The 24,365-nt window shown below is 44.1% G+C and overlaps 1 protein-coding gene across 2 annotated transcripts in view; it reads right to left on the bottom strand.

Moving 5' to 3' along the window:
• The window catches only part of caln1 (calneuron 1), a 47,048-nt gene that overhangs the window by 9,015 nt on the left and 13,668 nt on the right, over positions 1 to 24,365 (bottom strand). For both annotated transcript variants that reach the window (XM_068585698.1, XM_068585697.1), the window contains exons 3-4: positions 19,442 to 19,585; positions 15,529 to 15,641 (exon numbers count right to left, since the gene is read on the bottom strand). In XM_068585698.1, coding sequence (XP_068441799.1) covers positions 15,529 to 15,641; positions 19,442 to 19,585 — 257 coding nt within the window. The remainder of the gene's footprint in view (positions 1 to 15,528; positions 15,642 to 19,441; positions 19,586 to 24,365) is intronic.

Raw genomic sequence — 24,365 nt, 5'->3', positions numbered from 1 at the left:
GACATGATAAAAACGATGATTGTAGAATGAAGGAATTAAAGAAGAAGTTTCTTCTTAGGAGCGGTTGGTGAATCCTAGTTGTGTCCACAGGACTCAACACAACTGGCAACTCGCATGTTCAGTGTGTGTCCATGTCTGTCCCGTCATGTGCAACGGCATGAAACAGATGCTACGTCTCTTGAGCGGCGCCACAGGAAACGGAGCCGTTCGTGACGCAGATGCACCCTGGGAGATGCTGCGGCATCTGCCACTGAAAGTCACAGCCGGCTGCTGTGTCTCTGCTCCCCGAGCGAGTCGGGTCGGCGGCCTCATTGTGTTTACTCGACCTCCGCGCAACCTCACCGCCGCTAACGACGCCATCGCCCCTGCATCATTTGCCGGGGCGGAGCGCGGCGAGCCGGAGGCCAGATTCATTCACCTGAGCTCTCTGGTGGCAGATAAGAAAAAGCCATTTTGTTTGACCCTTTCACATCCCATCGACCTGCTCAGGCTATATTCACACCTGAGTGTGGCGTGACCTTCACGGAAGAGCATGGTGAAAGGAAGGGGAGGGAAAAAGAAGGAGGCTAGCGGACCAGAAGTGAAGAAAAAAAGCTCTTTAGCCGGACACCTGGTGTCATGTGACCTATCGCTTCATACGAAACCGCATGCACAGACAGGAAAGCGTCAGTCGTCTTCTTCGTCACACAATCTTCACAGAAGTTCAGTCTGAAGTGTAATCACATGTCTCGGGCAGCGGGGGCTTTTAATGGAGAAGCCTGGAGAAGTTGGAAATGTCACGTACCGTTGAGAGCTGCAGTGGTTCCAGCTGGCGAGGAGCCATGAAACGACACAGAGTCACAGACAGAGCGAGGTGAGGGATGATGAAGAAAACCTCTCCGATTCACTCATTCATCTGAATTAAAAAAAAGAGTTTTCACAACAGCAACAAGACGCAGAAGACGGATCTGTGATGTCGGAGACGTCACTGGTCCGATTTTGATGAAACCGAACGTGACGAGTCTTTTTTCTGCTTCAAAAGTGACAACACATTCCTACGACATCATAGAGGCTACAATCATATTTTTAGCCAACATTACTAATAGTCAAAATACCACAATGAATGCTTCACGAGCAAAAAAACACCAGTTCAAGTTTTGTGTCAATTAAGGCTGGAAACATTGAGTGTTACTGCGAGATCTTTTATGACGTCATTGTCTTTTAAAACTTCCTGAGAACAGCAAAATATGAAGAAAAGAGGAATTACATTGTGTTTCTGTAGACACAACCACATACTTCTAGTGGGGACCTTCACCATACAAGTGAATACGCTCTCCTCAACAGTAGTTTTACCTCTCTGACCATGGAAACACGCTCTCTTCAAACCCAAAAGAAACTAAATGAAATAGATCACAACCGTCTTTGTTAGCTGCAACAATCACAGCTCTGGTTTGACAGTTCAAGAGAGACTGAATAAGTAACAGTTATTAAAATAGTAATAGTTTGACGAACAGACCCTGTCGGGCAAAACATCCAAGCAAACTCATCTACAGGCTGCGGGAAGCTACATTGCTTATATTCAGTGTTTTCCCTTGTGTTTGCATATCCTGCATGTGCACGTTCATTTGGGTGGGAAATTAGAATACAAATGCTGTTTTTATTGTGTAATCTGCATTTCCCATTGTGTTTTTAAACTGTGCTCTCACACTGCACCCCTTTGTCAAGCGCCATGTCTGGAGACGATGGGAGCCGGTGATGCAAGACAAATCTCCATGAGAACAGATTAGTAGATGTACCATCTTAAAAACACGTTATCAATTTCAACAATCTCTTCATCTCGGTATCAGCAAAATTCAATGAAACCACGATTACCATAAGAATAATCAAGCTCAATCTGAAGAGATGCTCTGAGGTTGATTTTCTCCCGCTGGCAGAACACTGTCCTTGGATTTAAGCATGAATTTTTTTTTTTTTTCCGATTGCGCGTCCCTGCTCTTCACACTGCAAAGTGGATTCAGGGGTTGACGAGGAGGACAGGTAGTCAGCGTGTGGAGAGAGCTCTGCAGCTCTTAACATTTGTAAAGGAGGCGTGTTCAGCTCCTCACACACACATCCATCTGCTGAGCCCCACTGCATTACAGCCAAATTACACAGCAACAGATACATCTCTGCACACTCTGTCAAATGCAATTACTGGCTCATCTGAACTCTAACGCAATGGGCTGGCGAGTATTTTGCTCTTAAAATGGCAGAAATATGAATGCATTAGAAACACATGCATGAAGCTTGTGCTAGAAAGTTGAATGCAGAAGAAGAGTTGAGCCACAGACATCTCAACAAGTCCTCAATCCTCAATAATCTCATTGTCAAATACGACTTCTCTTTAAATCTGCCACTTATTTCAATGCCAGGCTCTAAAGTTGGTTTTGTGAATTGGTCTTTAGCGGTGATTTAATTGCAGTTCAGCTTCCATCACTGCTCACGATCGCGAGTTAACAGTACCACAAAGCGATCTGGGCGTTTGAATGGAAAGAGGACACGGCTCTCAAGCAGAAGAGAGGATCTCAGCCGAGGGAAACAAAGCGACAAGTGTGGGAAACAAAGGTTTGAAAATGAATAACACCAACCTACAAACTGGCACTGACACCTGGCGGCGAATCAGAGCCTCAGCTGCTCAATTCAATTCAGTTTATTAGTTTTTGTCAGCGTGATGACTTGTTTCCATCACTTTTTCAGGACGTCCCTCTCGCAAAACCTCTCTCCTGCTCACGGCTGGAAATATTTATTGCCGGGAAATGTATTATTTACAAAGCAGTCTCCTGCATTATTCACAGCATCTGAATCTGCTCCAGAGTTTTCCCATGGCGGCACTTCTCAGTCTCAGGCTCTCAGATATTTCTCTTAGCTTTTTCTGCGCCGTCTGCGTATTCGTACACTGTGTCGTCCACACAACGTACAAATGTGTGCCTCTTCATCCGTGATGTCCTGTTGCTCTCACACTCAAGTTTTATTGGATTATTCATATCTATCTGCATCAATGTCATCAAAACATGTATTGACCTTAAGATGTATAATATATACATGAAATTAAAGATGACGTTTCAACAACTACATGGCTGCACGTCATACACTGGAAGTGTGTAGAGTCTTACTACAGCCTTTAATGGGACATGCCATCAGTAGCAAAGTGTAGTTCAGGTATTATGTCCTGCCCTGTCTGAGCCTTATGTTGAACACGCACACCTTCTTTTCTTTTATAATAGTCGGCATCTTTATCGACCTCTACCGATCCATCCCGGCTCCGAAGGGCTCCGAGCCTTCAGGAGAAATTTATGTCTCAATTACCGCTGCGTCAACCGGCCACCAAATGGCCGAAGATTCATGCAGACAAAAGGAAGGCAGGACGAGGGCCACGACGGTCACGACAGGGAGAAAAGTTAGACAGACCTCTGTGTCGAGGGCCCGGACATCTGCGCTCCAGGGTGAGGTAATGACCCCATGACCGACAAAAAGGCTTCCTCAGGCGCATGCAGACAACATTAGTATTGAACAGTCGGGGAATCTGAGTCTCTGCACAGACTTCCCGCCGTTTAATTCACTTTCAATTTGCTGCAAGGACGATGACACGATGACACGATGCCACCCGCATCAGCGAATCAGAAGAGTGGCACATTTTAGATCGCTCAACTTGAAGGCGATTTGAGGAGAGTACAGCATGAAGGGGAACCGCCTGAAGTCACTGAGGAGGCTATCAATAGCCAATTACAGCTGGTGCGCTTAATCAAGGAGAAATTACTCCCATTAACCCACCGAGTGGTGCAGGCTGGAGGAGCCGCCCGAGGTTCACGGCCCTCATTAGAGGCATCTAAATGCCCGGTCTCGTGTAATTCATTGCCTCTACAGCGGGACACACACACACACACACACACACACACGGGAGGTTTAACATTCGATTGTAGCTCCATTCAGACCTGAAAAGTGTTCAGCACATCTTTTCATTAAACCCAAAAGGGCAACAGCAGCAGCTTCTGTCAACAGGTCCCAGCCTGAAATCATTGATATGCCGACATATCTCTCGTTGTAAAATGGTTGAAATTTAAGAGCTTCATTAAAGCCTCGTCCAACCGGATTGCCGCTTTAAACAAATGTTTCGTTCCTCTTGATTTATTTGCACAACCCTCTTGTACAATGATGATGAAAACCCTTGTGAGTGACCTTGTAAAAGTCACCATTACTCCCTGGCGTCTGCAGCCGTGATGAGACTTTGAAGTACTTGGTTCAACTCCCTCTCCGGCCATGTTGACGCAGCGAGTTAGACTGTGAAACGCTGATCAATGAACAAACCGGCCCGCGTTTTGTTCTTAAAGCTGAATTAGTTTCTCCATTCATGTAAATAAGATTCCACACTGTGAGAAAAAAGGACGAAGCTCCTTTCTCGGCCGCCCAGCGTGTCCGTATAACACAGCAGGAGGCTTTCATTTTGATTGACAGATAATACATTACAATTGTAACTGTGAGAGCGCGTCCGAGCATGTGTGTTTTAAGCGACAAGGCGGTGATGTGTCGACACTTCTCAGAGCTGCGGCGGCCTGCATGAGGAGCGAATTTCAGAGGTAGCCGGGCTGACTCACATGTAATTAAAGCTGCATGGGACATGAGGAGGAGGGGGTGGAGATTGAGGGGGTGGTGACGGAGGGGGGCGGGGTTTGGAGACCAAAATGTCACACACTGGGAGAGAAAATGTCTGCTCTAAATCATACGGCTTCATAAGATACAGAAGGCAGGCAAACGGGACAGAAAAAACAAATGAGATTTTGCTTCTCAGGAGGCCTGAGGTGTGCGGTGAGATGCTGCTGATGATGATGCTGATGCTGCTGATGCTGCTGATGCTGATGATGATGCACACACATTTGCATGCATTTGCATTCACACTGCATTCGGGATAACAGCTCAAATGGTTGAGGTTTAAAAATCTAACTCAGTCTCTTGCTGTGCACAGCATATATTCTACTTCCTGTCTATTTGTCACCCGTGAGGGACCGGCCTCCACTCAACCCTGTCATGAAGGTGAAGAGTCCAGGAAGCACAATCAGTGTGTTCGGGAGCGAGGTGATGCTATCAATTACACTTCATGTAATGATTACCATGTTTGCTTTTGGTCGTAAACATCTTATACTGCCGTTGTTGACGGAGGCTGCAGTTGTGTCTGACGTCTACGTCAAAGCCAGCGAACAGTCAGTCAGAAGGGCAGCGATGTTCTTACCGGTTGTTTTACAGGTTATTTTTGTTTAAGGGTTTTAAATCCGGCACCGTTCATGTAATGTCCAATCTGTGCTGGTGGTAAATAACAATAACAATAAATTCAACATCTCTCGTTCACCCGACATCCAGCGGTTAATGCACAGCAGACGCTGGCCCACAATGCATCTCAACGTAGCACTGAGTAACTTATTGCTTGAATTGAATAAACCGATTGGACATCGACATAAAAAGATGAACCCGATAAGCTTCAGTACTGGTTCTCGTCCAGCAGCAGAGAAACATGAAATGATTATTCAAACCATATGTATGACCGCGCATGATATGAATATCCAGATGAAGTAGCTTTCATCTTTTAGTGGCATGAGTGGGTGTTTTTGGTCAAGATGCTTAGATTGATGACATCACTGTGTCACTGCTCGGCCATCCTGCAGCTGATCCATGATCAGTTCTGGTATCTGAGTCACACGTAAGAGCTGGAAGTTGAGCAGGAACGGTTCAGAAAGAAATTCATGACAATGCTGTGCAATGGTGGGTTTCTTTTTTTTTACTGCTAAATTATTTTTACATTACGTTTTTATGTGCTGCTATGAATAAAATAAAAAAACGGAAACAAAAAGTTAATGAAACCAGATGTTTTAACAGGAATTAAAATATCTATCTGCCTATATTTCTATCCTCAACGGAATAAAAATGTCAACGCAGACATTTACATCCACTGTGATTTAGACCAAAGGTGGCACTGGGAGACTCAGCTGGAGGTCATCATAAAAAGCGTCTCGTGAGTGACGACCTCGGAGGAGAGGACTCTGGCCTGGGATCAAAACGATGCCTTCTTTCCCTCCCAAACATAATAGCACTGCGGCGCTTGGCACAAGTGAGACGAATGGAGTCATTTTCTCTTTGATAACCCTCCATAACTCACTAGCAAACCTCTGAGCTGGCTTCTGGGGATGAGCGCATTAGAGGGCCGGTGCTCAAAGTGGATGGGGCTGTTTGAAGGAGGGTGATGAGGTAGATGGAGGGAAGGTACGGCGTGTGCACGCGTGGGCGGGTGTATGGTGATTATCCGTCGGTAATGTCACGTCTCTGTGCCACCCTCATTGCTATTCAAGGCCATGCCTGGCAAAGGAATATGATTTTGTTTTTCCCCTCCTCCTCCTCCTCCTCCTCCTCCTCCCTGCTCCGCCTCCCCGGCAGCATGTGAATGGCCGTATGCTGTGTTTATATCCTGCCTGGCGGCCTCAATCCTCTGGAGTCTAGACACCTGGCAGCAGAGAAGTAATGGCTCTTGTATCCCATGCATGGCGCTGGACCACTTTCATTTCAGTTACAGCACTTGGGTTTGGGAAAAATTTGGATCGTGCCTCCATCGATGGGACCAAATAGTGGGGAAGAAAGATGCTAATGGCTGACATTACCTCGGAAATATCATTCGGCACCAAAGCAGGCACGTCCAAACCCTGTCACGTCTTTTACTCGCCTGATGAAGTTCTTATGTCAGTGTAACCTTGCTGTGATTTTAAGAGGTCGCAAATGATGTCTGAACGGCTGCAGGGAGCAAATGGATGATGTGGAGGTAGATGGTTATACATGAATAAATAAATCAGGCACAAATCTGTCATCTCAGAAAGACCCGGCAGGACGAGAAGAGACGCAGCAACAAAAGAGTCAGAGGCTGAGGTCGAGTCGTCCTTTTTGGTTAGGAAGCTTCCGAACTGAAGGAAAGGAGCTTCAACGCTTCCTTACTTAGCTCCTTTAGCATGGAAACTACTGGACCTGCCTTCACGAAAGGAAAGGAGATAATGCCGACCCACAATCCCTTGCGGCGGCAACATTTAAAGTGGCGCATCATTCACGGGAACAAACGATCACGACCGACAAACGCAGATCGTGTAAATAAGCGTCGCTGTGATGTTAAACCTGCTGGCAAACTACCAACGAGACGTTCATGTTGCTAAAAACTGCTGTGAAGTCATAAAAGAGTATTTGATATTCTGTCTGGGGTTGAACTGCAGCCTCAGCGCTCCTTCTGTTATTTGACTTCAGCTCCAGAAGCTTCTTTAGTTTGATTATCATCTTTTGAATCAACTATTTTCTCACATTACAATAAAGCTCCATCAAGTCAACACGTCCAGGTCACACTGAGTCGTGTTTCATAAACTGTTCCTGCATATTCTCACGATCAGATTATAATCTGCATACGAACCATAACAAAATAAAGGGATATGAGACACACGTGTAAAACACACTGTTAGTGGGATGACACATTGAAGAGTTCTTTTGTGTTTGTTTAATTAAAAAAAAACTTTAAAACCTGCAGAACTGACTCTGCTTGTGATCTGTGTCGTATCTTTCTGTTGCACATTATTTAAACACAGTTATATATGTTTCTGGTGTACACTGTTTCCCACATCTAGTTATATAAACATATTGTTGTTATTAGCATGCAACGCCTGAATTTCCCCTCTTATGGATCAATAAAGGCTCGTCTTATTTTAGCTCATCTTAATATGAAAACTACATTTGGTGTTAATTTCGTCTAAAGCTAGACCTAATCCTTTTTGCAAAAACACAGAAGTTAAAGACAACATGAAACGTAAAAGAAAACAAATAAATACAGAGGTGCAAAATGGTTTTAAGCTCCGGAGACGTAACAATGATCACATACAGTAAATGCAATAGATAATAAGAGTTTGACGGGCAGGAAACTACATTACATATTTGATTAGAAACAGCCTCGGACACAATGACTACTCGTTCCACTTAGCGACTCTCTGGAGGAGCCTACACAAACATTAGCCTCCTCTCATCTCTCTCACTGCGGCCCATGCATTATTCATCATAAACGGGTTGTTTCAAAGTCATTATCAATCCAAAATTGTGGCCGGGCACGAAGAACGAGAAGAGGAGAAAAAAAAAGAGAAGATTAATGGATCTCATTTAGGAAGAAAGTCTACATTCCTAAATCATGAAGGAGGCGGAGACTTCATATTCATACAGGACGTCTTCTTGATCTCACCACCGAAGATTCTTTTCTCTATATATTCAAATGTAAAAGGACTAATAAGTAATACTAAATAATCTGTCGCTGGATAGATGAACGAACAAAGAACAGCTGGAAGACCAACTGAACTGTTTTCAGGCAACAAACAAAATACATAAAAACAAGAAAAAACAGACGCAAATGCACAAATTTCACGAGTGGTCTTGTGATAATTTCATGATAGCTTGACAGGGATTGAAAAAAAAAACAGCTTCCCGAGCAGCCGTTCAGCTTATTTAAATGTGTAAATGCATCTGAAGGACACGAGGTGTTTCACCTGATCGTGACAACATGTAAAGGTGTTACTCTCCCAGCTGGTTTACTCATTCATCACACCTGGTTACAGACTTCTCCCTCCTGACGTCGGCTCTCAAGCAGTCTTTCTGCCTCATTATCTTTAAAAAGCACTTATCTGGTTCGATGACATTTCTGCAGGAGGAATTATTCTAATTACACTCAGTTAACACATTCAGAAACCTTACGACACGTCTTAAAAACTGAAAAGCATGAAATGCTTTGCACCAACTCCTTGCTCTACTGTGGATTTAATGAACAACAAAAAAGAGCAAACACAGCAATAAAAAATGGCCACTTATCTAATGTTAGTCCAAAAGGGTCTGGATTAGGACTGAGAATGATGTAATGCAGCGAGGAAAAGGAATGAATCTCAAGTTTTGTTTGGTTTCTGCTCTGCTTTTAATATGTTTGACAGCTGATGATGAAAAAAATATGATTAAAAATGTAACATCATACTGTATATGTTCTAAAATATACTTGATCAGTTAACACTGAACAAATAATCACACTTAAAGTGGAGATGTTGACTCATTTAATTGCTTAAAATGATCAAATCTAAATTTCTGAGCAGAAGCGAAGCACATAATAACTCGTCTGTGTAGGTTTCAAGTGACTAAAGCTTCAAGACAACTAAAACAAAGTTTAAAATCCAAACATGTTGTTCAATGACTAAATTCATGGCCATAAATATTCCTCCACAGGGGGCCATAACAGTGGGGGTTAAAGTAAGAAAGCACAAGGAATGATTATAGTGCAAAAAGCTCTGAAATAGTTTCCCTCTCTCAAAATAAAGAGGTATGCAGCCACTAATCAGTCCTTTCCCCTGCAGGCAGGTCACCTGGGACACACATGGACTCAACACGCACTTTCATCTTTGCCCGCTTTGCTTTGCAAAAATAAGAAAAGTGATTGAAAGGAAACTGTCTGTTTTCAGGTCCTGGTCTCCTGTGCAGCTGCGATGGATAAACCGACAGTAATTCATCACTTGCATTAGGCCTGTGCACATGTCCTCAAGTTGTGGAATGAAATAGAGTATACATAATTTAGTTGTGATAGCTTTCACTTCTTCTAAAAATTATATTTTCTTTGCTAGAAAAATCTATTCAGCAAGCAAATCAGTGAGGCCACTAAAGATGAATCTCTTCATTCTGTGGACCAACCACGGAGTGACAGCTGCTCTCTGCCCGTCCTGGCAGTGCTTTCACGCAAATATTGCTTTTTTTTAATAATATTAGTTTATATATGAAATGTATGAAGCAACACAAACACAACACAGGCTCCGGCCTGAGGAGCAGACCCATCATTTGCACTTTGGTTGCCAAACTGGCATGCATCGAAAATAAGGTAAAAAATCATTTTTGGAAGCCACATTTCATCTTTGTGGTTAATTGATGAAGAGGGTTGATGAAGAAGGTTAGGAAGCAAATTATTACCAAGCATAACCTGATGACACTTCAACCACTGTAGTCACATGAATTACTTAAACTGGTCAAATATAAATACATGTTAAATATGTTTTATTCTGTCTGCCTATATAATGATGATATTGTTGATTCTTTACTGTTTCTATTACTGTTTATTTCTGTTTATATTACTTTTTGTTGACGTGTCTCACGTGTCCACTTTTCTCGTCTGCAGTTTTCCCACAGCGAGACTATTAAAGGATTATCTCATCTCTTATCTTAAAAAGGTGCCACAAACTAAAGAGCACACTTTGCATGTTTGTAAAAAAAAAAAAAAAGAAATCAAGAAATGAGTCCGAGGCCTTTGTTTCCCGCACAGCGTCCCGCTGCTTCTCTGGACGCTGTTCAACTGAAGCGACCATCATTTGGCCGCTCTACGGCGATGATTCCCTCCAGTGGGATTGTCTCCAATCGTTACGACCTGACGGGCGGAGAAAGAGGCGCTTTGGTTCTCGTGGACTAAAACCAGAACATGATGCTTTCTGACGGATCGCTGCAGATATCTAAACAAGTGCTCCTGTAGATGAAATATCATTTTGTCGAGGTTGCTTTTTGGGGTTCTGGAAAACAACCACAAGCCTGTCACACTCCTCGTCTGCGTCTAAGAAGTTTAATACAACAAGTCAGGGCTGCTGCACCTGGACTCGGTCTCCAGTCTGGAGTCAAGAACAATTTACACATTGAACTTTTTCCTGACTCCGTCAATCACTTTAACAGCGTTGGAAAGACACTATCGCTCTAATGCTGTTGAACAGGACTCGATTTGCTCTGCGACGCGGTCTCCACTCGGTCTCGGACGCCATAATAAACTCAATATCAAACAAGACGGCGCTGAGTGCAGCACCAGCTGCTCCACTGAGACACACACTCGCGTACAGAAACACACACCAGCCTCCACAGAACAATGCACAGATGAAAGACCATTTTTAAACCAGCTGCAGTGCTCAAACAAAAGCTATGCATTCATGTGATCTGCTTCACAAACGCTGCCGCCATTCGTCATTTTAAGATGTCAGCACACAACTAATATATGCTGCCAAGAGCTTGTTTTATATATAGTCTAATGTATACATTATGAGCATCAATACACACTGAAGAAGGAAAGTAGGACCTTATATTCAGGAGATTTTTCCAAAACTATTGGCAATACATCTACATTATACATGAATTACTCAAATGTGCATTCAGCATCACCTTGTTCCTCATTTGTTAATTAATAACCGTATTGCAGTGCACATTTCTAGATGATCTTCTCAGCCACCGCTCTGCACTGCTCGTGACAAAATAAATCAGCATCAGATCCTCTGGGCTCGTTTGTAGAATAAAATAAAAGTACTCTTGGTGCAGGGCAGTGCTTCACAGCGTAGTGCAGCGCAGTGAAAAAGTGTCTGGTATTGATTTTGGAACAATGTGTTCCAGACAACCTCCTCAACATATGAATATATATTGTCTTGCTTCAAACACAATCTCTGCTGGATGAGGTTCAACTTCAAAAAGAGGAGCTGAACAGTACCAGAGGCAGAACACGACTGTGATATGATATTTTACGGGCGAGAGAGAGAACTGCAGGCTCAAATGTCTCCAAATGTCTTTTACACAAGTACCGATATTCTCATCAAGACCAATCATGTGATGAATGTCAAGCAGAGGAGGCGGCGCTGTACACCAGGAATGGCGAGCGTGGCGGCACGTGTTCAGACTGCTCATCTGATGTCATCGTTCAGAGCTGCCGGGTACCAAACTGTACTCCGGTCACTTGGCATGAATCTCCAATCATCGATGTAAATTATGAAGCGATTAAGTCCCGAACGCCAACTCTAAGCAGCTTGTCACACAGCGTTAAAGCCAATACTCGATATATATTGTAAGATTTATAATAATTTGAATGTGACGAGGTAAGACAATGTCATTTTATCTTTCTGAAGACTTCTCATGCAATACGGCACACAGTCACTGAATGGGTTTAGTTTGAACAAATATGCATATAATGTGAATTTGTGCAATGTTGATTTCTCTGAAATAGAAACCAATTAGATGCCTGGTGTCATTTTATCTTTTGCATATTTAATATTGGTACTTAATAAATCCGATTGCTTGATAAATCGATGGAATAAGTGGTAGAACACTCAGTTACTAGAATAACGTCCAGCTGCAGTCCGACCTGTAATTCATTTCACACATCTTCATCATACAGGAAGTGATGTCAGCTGCTCAAAAGCAAACAGGAAACAACATGACAAGTGAGAAATGAAGTGAGATGTATAGAATATAAGCTCGTGAATGAGAGCAGTGTGTTTCAGAGGCCTTCTCCGTGGCAGAGGAGAGGAAAATAAAATGTTTGCAGTTGTTGGATTACAAGCTCACAATTATCCCGACGGGATAATGAGAAACATTTGACAAAGTGTTCCAGCCGGAGCAGATACGAGTGAGTAGGAAGGTGAGCGTGTGACCGAGTGACTCACTACCCGTCGCTCCAGCTGGTGAGGATGTGACACGTCGCCTGACATTAGTGGAATGAGAAAATCAAAAAAAAAAATAGGAGCACAACGTCAAGTTCAGTCCGGTGAGCGAGGCGGTAGAGTCCAACTGACAGCCTCAGCTCGGGAAAATGAATATTTAATCCAAAAGATCTTTCAGGGAGCCAGATGGAGGAAACCAAAATCTGTGAAAATGCTGTCAAACGCTTTGATGATTGTGTATTTCCATAACGGTTACACAAATCCCCTTTGTTTTGATGCTTTGAGTCTTCTAATAACTCTCCAGCGTTTTCCTCAAAATGACATTGGTGGTTTATTTATTCTTCTCAAAAGGCGGAGCGGTGCCATGAGATATGTTCTGAAATGTTCTGGAGGTGAAGAGTTTGGTTAAATACCTGCAGGCTCATCTTCTAAAAGACCAACCATGCCAAAAGCAATCTTTAAAAAAATCACAAATAGTGCTGAAAACAAGCATAATCAAATGATATATTTATATATATTTATTATTTGATGCTGAAGACGTACAGTAATTCTTAAAGTTCAACTTTAAGTAGATATTCACAGTTTTGTGTCGTTACATCATTATGAAATATTCTATTTACACCGATTTAAAATGTACTGTACTCCCTGTCCAACAAAACATGGCTGTTCATTTGGCTTTTCCTAGTTTGTTGGTACAGTTTGAAGTGATGAAGTCACTTCAGAAAGAACAAGAAACTAATACCTGTCATATTAACATCTAGTTGCATTAAATAAAAAGTCTTTTCACACATCCAGCGGACTCAGAGGATCATGAGCGTTCATTTGGAGACCTCTGTCCACCTGATGATTCATGCAGACGTCTGATGTCTACTCTGTTCACGCCTTAGAAACAACAACAACAACAACAGCTGCCTAACGCCGTTAGAAACAGGTTAATAAAGCTGCTAGACTTAACCGTGCGGTCGATGTGCCACAAAACAATGAACTAAAAGGGGCAAAAATACTCTAAGTTGGTAGAATTGGACCAAATAGTTTTCACCCAGTGCGCCTGTTCTGCCGCAGACCAAATGAAATCCAAGTATATCCAAGTAAAGCACAAGTCTGTCGTACAAACAACAATAAAATGAACTTTCTGTGCCGGCGTTGGAGCCGGTGTGACAACAGAGAACGCATCGCGGCTCCGTGGAGAGCGAGTCCACGCTGAGCTGTCTGCTCTTCTTCTGTGAACAGGGACCAGACGCTGCTTCCTCCCTGAGGATGAGGATGTGCCGAGCAGCCCGTTCATCTTCACCTTGTGCTGTTCCTTCATGTGATTACATTGAGGTTTATCATACTTAATATGTTCGTGTTTACTCTGTAACTTACGTGCTGCTGCTTCACACTAATTTCCCCCTGGGCATGAATAAATATCTGTCTGTCTATCTATAAATACGAGTGGCGCTCCTCGTCACTTTCATGAAAAAGCGCCGCCCTCTGATGTTTTTCACAATTCCCACGCGGCCCATGAGGTCATTATCTTTCATGTGCACGTTAACGGTTAATGGTGCAGGGTTGGAGGATGTAAAGAAAAAGCAATCTATTCGATATCAGGTCTTTTAAGCTCGCAGCACGAAGGCAATCTATTGCGGCAACACTGTATATTACGTTCCATAATTAAATTGTATTCACGTTCTAGAGACACAAAGGAAAAGGATGCAACATTTGTTGATGATGAGGACAGTGCAGCTCCTGCATTTCCATGAGTGGGCCGTCATGAGCCAGCAGCATGAGCTGTCCTGCTTGATGGTTTATTCAGTGTTGGGTGGGCTTTTGAGCAGATAGTGTTATTTTGTCTTCATTGATGGGATCATTTACATTCTGCCATCGTGGTGTGAAAGTCACACACTGCATACACACTGCTATATAATGACAATAGTATGGTCCCATCAGTAGTATCACACACACATACAGCCCATTAATAAACTAAACTAAGCCCAAAAACTGTTATACCTCATACATGTGGAGGAATAATCATGATAAATAAACATTTGAGTCCCTCGAATAACACTCCACACATGAAATGCGGCGCCGATTCCAGCTTCTATAAGCGTCACATCGTCAGACCAGAACTGTGGGTTTGTAAGTGTCGGTGAGGAAAACTCCAACGCTGCCAAGCCCCGGCCTCACTGCAGGGGTTAAAGGAATAAAAATACAAGCTGCAGGAGCCAAAATGGGGCCACACATCCGCCCAGACGGCACTCAGACCTCCAAAAGACCGGCGTCCTTGAGGTGTGAACCCCCGGCTCTCGCCCCCGAGCAAAGGCCCCGGTTCAGGCCGATGATGACATCAGGCGGACGGGCGAGCCAAGTGTTATCACCAGTGCCAAATGCCCTGTTCTTTCCTTCGCACCTGCTTCATTTGTTATCGGTCCCTCTTCATGCTTTCTAAGTCTTCCCGTTATCAGGCGCATCCATCACTCTGTCTCGCTCACTCAAAGTCTTGTTGCTTTCCCTCCCGTGCCGACGTTTCACTCTCTCGTGCCACCGATTCCTTTGTCGCTCCAAAAGGCTCTTTAGAGACTCAAAAACCTTTCGGATGTTCAAAGGCACAACTGTCAGGGTCACGTATTAGCATCATCAGTCACGATGTCCCTCAGAGGACGTCAGATGAGAGATATATATATATAAAGAGAGAGAGAGCGAGAGAGAGATAAAGCTTTTCTTTTGCACTTCTTTTCAAAAAGGCGCTCACAGTGTGATTATTGGAAACCAAGTTATTTTGCATTAATGCAGAGAAGAAGAGACGTTTTTCTTCTTCTGAGCACATTTATTTATTAAAAGGTTGCGCTCAATAATGCAACGTGACGTTGTTGCATCATGTTTTCGGCCCCCTGCTGCGTGTGCATCCTCAGTTGTTGTGTAAACAGTGAAACCATTGATATCCTCCAGTTACTACAAGTTACGACATGGAAACTTTCCCTCTGAGTGGATTGTGGCGCCGCCTGTGGACAAAAGCGGTAGTGCTTCCAAGAGAATAGAGCTTTACCTGCCAGAAGATGGTATCTATTGTGCTGCCCAGGAAGCCTTCTCTCGTTTCCGACGACAGCAGCTTGGGTCCAAGGATCGTCATGAACTCCTCGAAATCCACCTGACCGTCACCTGAGACGTGGGCGAAATGAACAGGTTATTGATGGATGGTAACGGTCCAAAACTGTTAGCTGGTTGTAGATGACGGCCAACGCATCCTTAACGTCCTCCAATAGCAAACCTTTAAAACTCATCCCAACTGATGCAGGCTGCATGACGGGACATCTGCCTTTTTGTTTTTTGTCTCTTGGTGTTGGTTTTTCTTATCTTGCCGTTCAGGCTCAGCTTAAAGGGAACTGCGGATGCGGATGTTTATGTCTTTGTGGTTATTATGTAAGACCGGCGCTATTCAATGCAGCGTTTACCACTGAGACCAGCGATGAAGTAATGAGCCCCGACTTAAGCAAAATAACTGCATGTGAAGCGGATCAAAGCTCGTGGATCGTTCACGACATGAAGCGCCTGCTGCGCTCATCGATCCATGCCAGTAATTGTTGAGGGTGCTTCCAAAACGAAGCATCAAAACTCTGCAGACACCGAGCATATCAAACCGGGAATCTTTCTTTTTTTTTTTTGTTCCATTTTTTGGTCTTTGACTGGAAAGTTTTCATGAGCCCGGTGAGATTTCTTCATCCCCCTGCAGAGTTTGTCTGATTTGTATTATCTGTACGTCTGGATGAACCAAACCGACACTGAAGGAAAAGATTTTAAAAAAGACACAATCTCTTTAATATAACGAAGCAAAGCTGTGATGAATAAAACCTGAACGTGAGAGAAAAATAATCAGCAATTGTAAACTTTGCTTTTCTCTCCCTCAACTTATTTTGCTTCCTTCGTCTTCCCACTTCCTCTCTCTGTCTGTCCGGATGAGGATAACGCCCGTTCACACCAAGAGAGTTGCAGAATATCCTCACGAGTAGATTCCATGTGAAGTCAATGCACAGACACGGATGACTTTACTGGTCTGTTGACAGACCGTACGACTCTGTTGATGTTGAGTGTTTGTACGCACAACCGGAGACACAGCGGACAACATCGTAACCACAAAACACGCTTCTTCAACCGCTTCTGCCCGCCACAGTCACACTGATGGCAGAACAAATGTGTTGAAAGATGAGAAAAATAATCAGACACTACCTCACGTCACTCGCGTGCAACATGTGTGATGTGAAATCATGTCATATAGTCTATTTTACTGTTATTTAATACTTAAAAAATATCGAAATGTAATAATAAAAAAATGCACTTTTCTATACCACCACTCTTTGTACATTATACCGTATGTATAGTGTTTTCATATGCATGCATGTATGTATGCACGCATGCATACATACATGCATGCGTGCATACATACATGCACATATGTATGTATGTATAGACAGACAGACAGACACAAACTTATAGAGTCAAAGTTGCATGACAGAAGAGAAACATGTGTCATCTGTATAGACAAAACAAAGGCTGGTGCACTGCGATGTGGAACAAAGACGAGTGGTCACACCTCTCTCTGAAGGGAATGCAGAGCGGCGATCACATGGAGAGCCTCGACAGCTGAGACGAGCCGAGCAGAGAACCTATTAGCATCTTCTAGAGATCATAGATCCAATCCTCACTGCTGCCCACTTGGCCAAGGAGCAGTCGCCACACTGCCCGTTCCCATCCCTCATGCCCTCATCTCAATATTTGCTCCTCTGATCTGCTTTTGTGTTGATGCATATGAGAAGATTATTTGTCAACACTGCTGTGTACATTGCAACTGTTTATTGTTATTGCTCTCACATCTTCAAATCAGGGTGTGATGGATCTGTCAATCACTGTAAGCCCGCCCTAACGCATGAGCTGCTTTATGGTCTGTTTGACTCTGAGTGGACCAGCATTTACTAAATAAACATCATGCTGTATTGAAGAAGCCTCGAAACTAGAGATTGAGACATAAACTCATGTTTACAATGTTAACATCATAACTCAAGAGAGAAGAAGAGTCATGTTCTCATAGACTGTGATGCAATCAGAAGCAGTCAGCTTTTTTGTGCATGCTTCTCTGGACATGCAGTCAGTCCGTGGGTTCCCGCTTCATCTGTTTGTCTCAGCCAGTCGGATCATATCTGAGTGAGATGGCGTCATCGAACAGGAATATTGATGAATCAATAAACACAAAGCCCTTGCAAGGCAGCCGGTCAATCCTGATATTCCATAATCCCTAAACGAAGAAAACCCCAGAATGTCGCTAATGACGTCAATGCAAACAAGCCAACGAGGTTTTCCCCGGCTGCAACTCCAAACAAACTGATATTCGATGCACTGAGACCGAACAATGAGAGCCGAGTGTTTAAATAGAAAAACAGCATCACAAGTCACAGACTCCCTGAGACAAAAGACGACAAAGTGACCTTCCTCAGGTCGGAAACTTTCCTCGGCTGCTTCCTCAAGTTGCCTCAGCAGACGATGCAACAAAACCCGGCCTGAGGCTTAAAAGCAGCTGCAGTCTACCGTCTTAAACTTGAATATTCAGCCTTGAACCCTTTATAGTTATTTCGCTCTCCACAGTGAAAATGAAAGGCACTTATCAAAGGCTGTGATAGCAGCGTGACGAATTTGAATATTTTCCCAGGGATTTGCATATTGCGTTCTCCCCTCCCAGCCGTATACAATTTTAGGAGTCTATCCTTTTGCAATATATCAATCACGGTCCATGCAGGCGGCTCTGCTTGAAACCTTCTTGCTGCTCGCGGTGTTCTCATTGAGGGCAAAAGGTGTAGAAGTGAGGACGGTGCTGCAGAAATAAACCTCCGCTGGTTCAGAGCAAACAGCAGGAACGCTGTTTCTCTCTGGGTGTATTGTTCAAGTGCAGCGATTAGTTTTGTTCCAGCTGGACAACCAATATGAAGGCGCACTTTGGTCTGTGATAACCAACCCTCTGTCATGTGTGCGCTCCTTTTAATCAATCTCACTCTGCGGTGTGAGCTTTCATGTGTCCAGCAGAAACAGAGTGTTAAGATTGAAATAAAAAGACTAGGGCTGTGAAATGATTAATGAATTAATCAGATTAATCACAGATTTCTGTGGATTAATCATGATTAATCACATATTACCGATATTCTTGGTATATTTTTGTAAAAACATAAAGATTTATGGTAAAAGACGGATATATACATTGTCATTTAGCATCAACGCCATCTTTAGCTCATAAAAAATGAAAGAGTCGTGCTAAACTACCAAAAAAAAGTTTGTTGTTTCATGCAGAAGTAGTTTCTTCAGAGCGTAGCAGGATATTCGTCGTGAGTGGAGGTGACGAGGTGCTCAGTGTTGCAGACTAGTGATGAAGTATCGTACCAAAGGCTCAACATGGTTGTGTTTGGAGGATAATTATCCTGCATCTGGCAACCCAGAGATCAGTCCACCAATGACAGCTCTCTCTACAGTCAGAGCTCACGCGAGAAGCTGAACGTAAGATACCGTTTCACAACTTGTAAGAGCGTAATAACTAGTTAGTGAAAGACCCAGAGAAACATAAATATCACACGAGGCAAAATCCTGGACGTGTTGAATCCCTGCCAGACGCATTTTTATGTCTCAAAAAGAGGACATGTCCAGGAAAAAGAGGACGTCTGCTCACCAGGTAACTCATGACTCACAAACGTCCAGCGATCCTGTCAGCGCCACATGATCCTGAGCAGACGAGTCATTCTACGTTTTGTTCTTTCCAGCTTTACACAGCGCGTGGATTTGTGTCATGATTGTGTGTCTTTGCGGTGCTTTGATGCTCGGGTCCTTTAGACACTTGTGCTTAAATAATTGTTTTATCTGTACAAAACTGCATAGAAACACACTGTCCACTGTAAATCTTGAGTGTGTGTGTGTGTGCGACTCACCGTCCATGTCTAGTCTCTGCATGATGATGGCCAGCTCCACCTCGCTGGGCATGTAGCCCAGCGAGCGCATGGCCATGCCCAGCTCCTGTTTGGAAATGAACCCGTTTCCGTCACGATCCAGCACCTTAAACGCCTCGCGGATCTCTGCCAAGACAAACAAAATAAAGCAGGAAATCAACTGAGCATCTATGAACGATGCTGCTGCCGCTTCCTAGTTGCAAGAACACAAACACTTATTCTTTTTGGGACTCCGTCCTTTTCTTTGGCAGCGATGCACATCTCAGGACTTCATCTCGCTTTGCATGAATGAGTTGGTGTCCCCCCCTTCTCCTTCTCCCCCTCTTTCTCATCATCATTTGCACAGCTCTCTTAACCTCCCTTCCCTTTCTCTCTCTCTCTCTCTCCCCCTCTTGCTGTCTGACCCAGCTTCGGGCTGCACATTATGCAATTGGTCTCGCACCACTTCCTCAGGTTAACAAGATCAAGTCCTCTCCATCGATTCATTTTCTCCACCTGCGGTCACAGCCCCTTCAGTGAGCTCCTTCATTACGCCGGCCTGTGTTTGATTGTAGTTACAGTATACGTTGTATCCCTCATAAGTGCTGCAACACCCAGAGGGGCATTCAGAGAGTTTTTCAAGCGAGAAGGTTTGCTCAGGGGCGTGGGGCACCAAGGTGACCTTCAAGATATTTTCTTCCAAGTGGTTTTGTGTAAAATGTCGATGCTGCTGTGTAGGAGGACCATTCCTGCTCCGTGCATCCTTTACACTGCCAGCCTCCATTTTCTAATGCCTTACCGGCGTCTCGGTCTTGCTGTTCCAAACAACGAGCACACATGTTGTGCTGCGGCGGCAGCATATTACTCAACTGACTCACTCTCACAGCAGAGAAAAAAATTAGAAAATCAAGCAAAAAAACGCCTCGCTCGTACACAGTTGAGTCAGCAGCCCGACGTGCGTTCAAGTGGTCAGCGAAATGAGTCGGCAGCTTCCGCCAGCGCGCTTTAATAAATGCATATTTCATAAAGCGCGCCATCACACAGCTGAGGCCGTGCAGGGAGACGGGAGAGAGAAAACACATTTTCTATTTTTTTTCTTGCATAGAGGTGGAATGTCACTTCTCTGAAGAACACTATGACTGCATGACATGCATGAGCACACTGTTGAGCACTGAATAATTTGAGACTGGAGCGGCTGGTTTAACTCCATCCTGCCCGGGAGCCACAGAGGACGTTCACTGTCTCCATGCAAGTGTTGGACCCAACAGCAACTTAAATAAAATGTCATACCCAAGATTAAAAATGCAATATGTTCTGAAAACCGCTCAGATTCTGGTGAAGCACGCAAAAACGATGCAGACAAGAACATACAATTATGAATGCCTTGAACCGAGAAATTGTTAAACCGAACCAAAAACAAAAACTGAAGAAAATGAGCCCAATCAGTCATCTTATTATCTGCTGCACTGCTGCCAGTCTGGACCAGACTGCTGGCAAATGATTTGGAACAACAAAACATAACTGGAGCAGTAATTATGATTCATCTCGTGAAAATGGAGAATGGCGCTTTCACTGCGCCGAGCGCCGCCGGTCGACAATAAAAAGGGGTCACAGTCGCTCACCTGCGTCGCTGCTTCCCCCGAAACAGCTCGTCCTGAGCAAACACAGGGTGCAACAACCGGAAAGGCTAATGGACATGCAGGAAAGGCATCTAGATTAAAAAAGGACACGTGCATCTGTGACTCAGGTCTTCGTTGTGTACTCTCCTGTGTCGGGAAAGTGTTGGAACCACAAGGAGACAGGATTCATATGTCCCAATGACTCAGTCCCTTTCATGCACAAGCGTCCATCAAGACTTGTGACGCACGGGGGGAAAATTGAGCTGCTTTCCGACTGCAATGTTCCCACCGCGAGGACAGACGATACAAAAGACGTCAAAGCCAACTCGAGCTTCGATGGCCCAGAATCCTCGAGTGGTGGAGTTTCTTTTATTTTGCATGCAAATCATGTCTTGCTGAGTAAAATGTTCATGAGGGTGTGTGTGCTCGATGTGTGTGTGTGTGTGTGTGTACGCTGGAATGACTGCTACTTACCGCTGCCTTGGTTCCTCACACAACACGGTGTTTATTCTACTACCTACCAGTCTTATTCCACTTTAGCTCGTTTACATTTCATATTCTCTTAAATGACTTTTTTTAAATTTAATTATACTACACAAATGTTGTTGTTTTTTTGCACTTTGTGGTTTGATGCTTTGAGATGCTGTGTGGCTGAAAGTCAAAGAAATAAACGTGAAGGCCTTCACAACTGCAGAGCAAATAAAAGTAGAAATCAACCTCATCATGCAAAAGATTTTTCTTTCTTCTTTGCCGAATATTTACAGTCTATAGAAAGGTATTCATGACATAATTAGCAGTTTGATTAAAAACTCATTTATATAAACATGGAAAATTGAAAACCCAACAGAAAAAAGCCTCTTTCAGTGGAGTCAACACAAGAAGAAAAGCTGCTCAGCTCTCTGAGGTGATCCTAATTGTACCAAATCAAACTTTCTCTGCGTGTGGAATCACAAGAGTAATTATTTCTCTCTCAATCGCTCCATCAATGTCAAAAATAATGAATTAGTCATTTCATCAACTAATCATCTCAATCAGCTTGAGGTACATCTATTAATAAGAACTGCATATGGACTAAAGCGGGTCTGGAGAACCAGAAACTAATTTCAATTATAAATGATGGCTGAATACATTCACATTATATGTGTAAACATTTTTGTTTGGGAATTTTGGGGACGCATGTACACCCAGAATGATTGTGACATCATGATAACTGATCTGATACTGTGTCAAATCTGAAAACAAGTTAGATCCATACTCGGCTCCTCGCTGCCATAATTAGCGGTGACTTTAGGTAAACGCGGTCAGCGCCCTGGACAGCTCCCCCAACTGATGCCTGGTCAGTGTGATCCCGTCAGTGCGCCGCATGCAGCGAGGTGAGCCCGAGCCCCTCGGCCACTCCGCTAAGTGGGAGCATGAATCTGCGTGGCCCACGGCACAAAAGCCGCAAAGTGGTAACTGCTGTTTATGTGCCCATGGAGCTGGAAACAAGCGGCCGAATGCCGGTGCCGGTCAGCCTCTCCCGCTCTCCCTCAGGGAAAGCTCAGCGGCGGTGGGCCGAGCAGACAGCTCCCCGCAGGCTTACCGCTGTCTGGTCCGGATCAGCACGCCGAGTGAAAGAAGACCCTTAAGTGGCGGCAAGGAAGGATTTCTTCCTCTGCGCTTTCGCTAAACCTTTAATAAAAACACAGATCTGAGTTTTTGCTGTTAAGCCTCTGTGTCTCCGGGACTTCTTAAAATGTGAAGTCTGCCTGAAATTCGCTCTGTGGAAACAGACAAAGCTCAAGCCGTGGTGCAGTGTCGCCTGCAGTCTGCTGCTGGACCCGGACTGGAGCTCTCACTGTACCCAGTACGCTGTGTATGGAGTCTGCACAGTGTGCTGTGTATGGAGTCTGCACAGTGTACTGTGCAGACTCCATACACAGTATGCTGTGTATGGAGTCTGCACAGTATGCTGTGTATGGAGTCTGCACAGTATACTGTGTATGGAGTCTGCACAGTATGCTGTGTATGGAGTCTGCACAGTGTACTGTGTATGGAGTCTGCACAGTGTACTGTGTATGGAGTCTGCACAGTGTACTGTGTATGGAGTCTGCACAGTGTACTGTGTATGGAGTCTGCACAGTGTACTGTGTATGGAGTCTGCACAGTGCTGTGCAGACTCCATACACAGTACGCTGTGTATGGAGTCTGCACAGTGCGCTGTGTATGGAGTCTGCACAGTACGCTGTGTATGGAGTCTGCACAGTACGCTGTGTATGGAGTCTGCACAGTACGCTGTGTATGGAGTCTGCACAGTGTACTGTGTATGGAGTCTGCGCAGTGTACTGTGTATGAAGTCTGCACAGTGTACTGTGTATGGAGTCTGCACAGTGTACTGTGCAGACTCCATACACAGTACGCTGTGTATGGAGTCTGCACAGTACGCTGTGCATGGAGTCTGCACAGTGTACTGTGTATGGAGTCTGCACAGTATACTGTGTATGGAGTCTGCACAGTGTACTGTGCAGACTCCATACACAGTATGCTGTGCATGGAGTCTGCACAGTATGCTGTGTATGGAGTCTGCACAGTGTGCTGTGTATGGAGTCTGCACAGTGTACTGTGTATGGAGTCTGCACAGTGTACTGTGTATGGAGTCTGCACAGTGTACTGTGTATGGAGTCTGCACAGTATGCTGTGTATGGAGTCTGTGCAACAAAGTTCAGGTGCCAGTATTGTAAAATGCCTCTGATACGGCCTAAAATGTTGGCTCGGGTATCGGCGTGCATGCCAGCGTGTGCAGCGATACCTGATACCCCTTAGTTCTGAAGAGTGGCACTCAAGTTGTCAATTTCCAGCAAGGCTGTACACTAATGATAGCAATCATGTCACATCCATAAAGTGATAGGAGGATACAGTATTAGTAGATTAGACTGTATTGACTGTGTGGCCCGTAATAGAAAAGCTGGAACTGCACGTGTTCATCCATCTTATGCTGCCCACAGTTTCACAGTTTCACTTTCTTATTCTCTTTATCTGTCCAATTAAAAAACAAATATACATATATAGGCTGATAAAGATGTATTTGTTGTTTGTTTTTTAATACACTGGCATCGAATCGGAAATCTGCGTCGGCCAGTCCGCAAGTTCAGCTTTCGGGAGGGAAATAATGGAACAGCTGTAATTTTGTGCACATTTATTTGAAGTCATGAAGCTCCCTGATAATGCATTCCTGTCCCGCTGTTCCCGTTGCCCACTGAATAGACATTCTGGCTAATGTGTGCTCTACCTCTGCTGGTGTGAGGGTTAACTTTTGATTTGCAGAAGGA

This window comes from Clinocottus analis, unplaced genomic scaffold (assembly GCF_023055335.1).
Source record: "Clinocottus analis isolate CAN_PGR_092001 unplaced genomic scaffold, fCliAna1.0.p SCAF_2, whole genome shotgun sequence".
Classification (NCBI taxonomy): Eukaryota; Metazoa; Chordata; class Actinopteri; order Perciformes; family Cottidae; genus Clinocottus; species Clinocottus analis.
The sequence above is the reverse complement of the archived record's forward strand: the minus strand, read 5'-3'. Positions and strand labels throughout refer to the sequence as shown.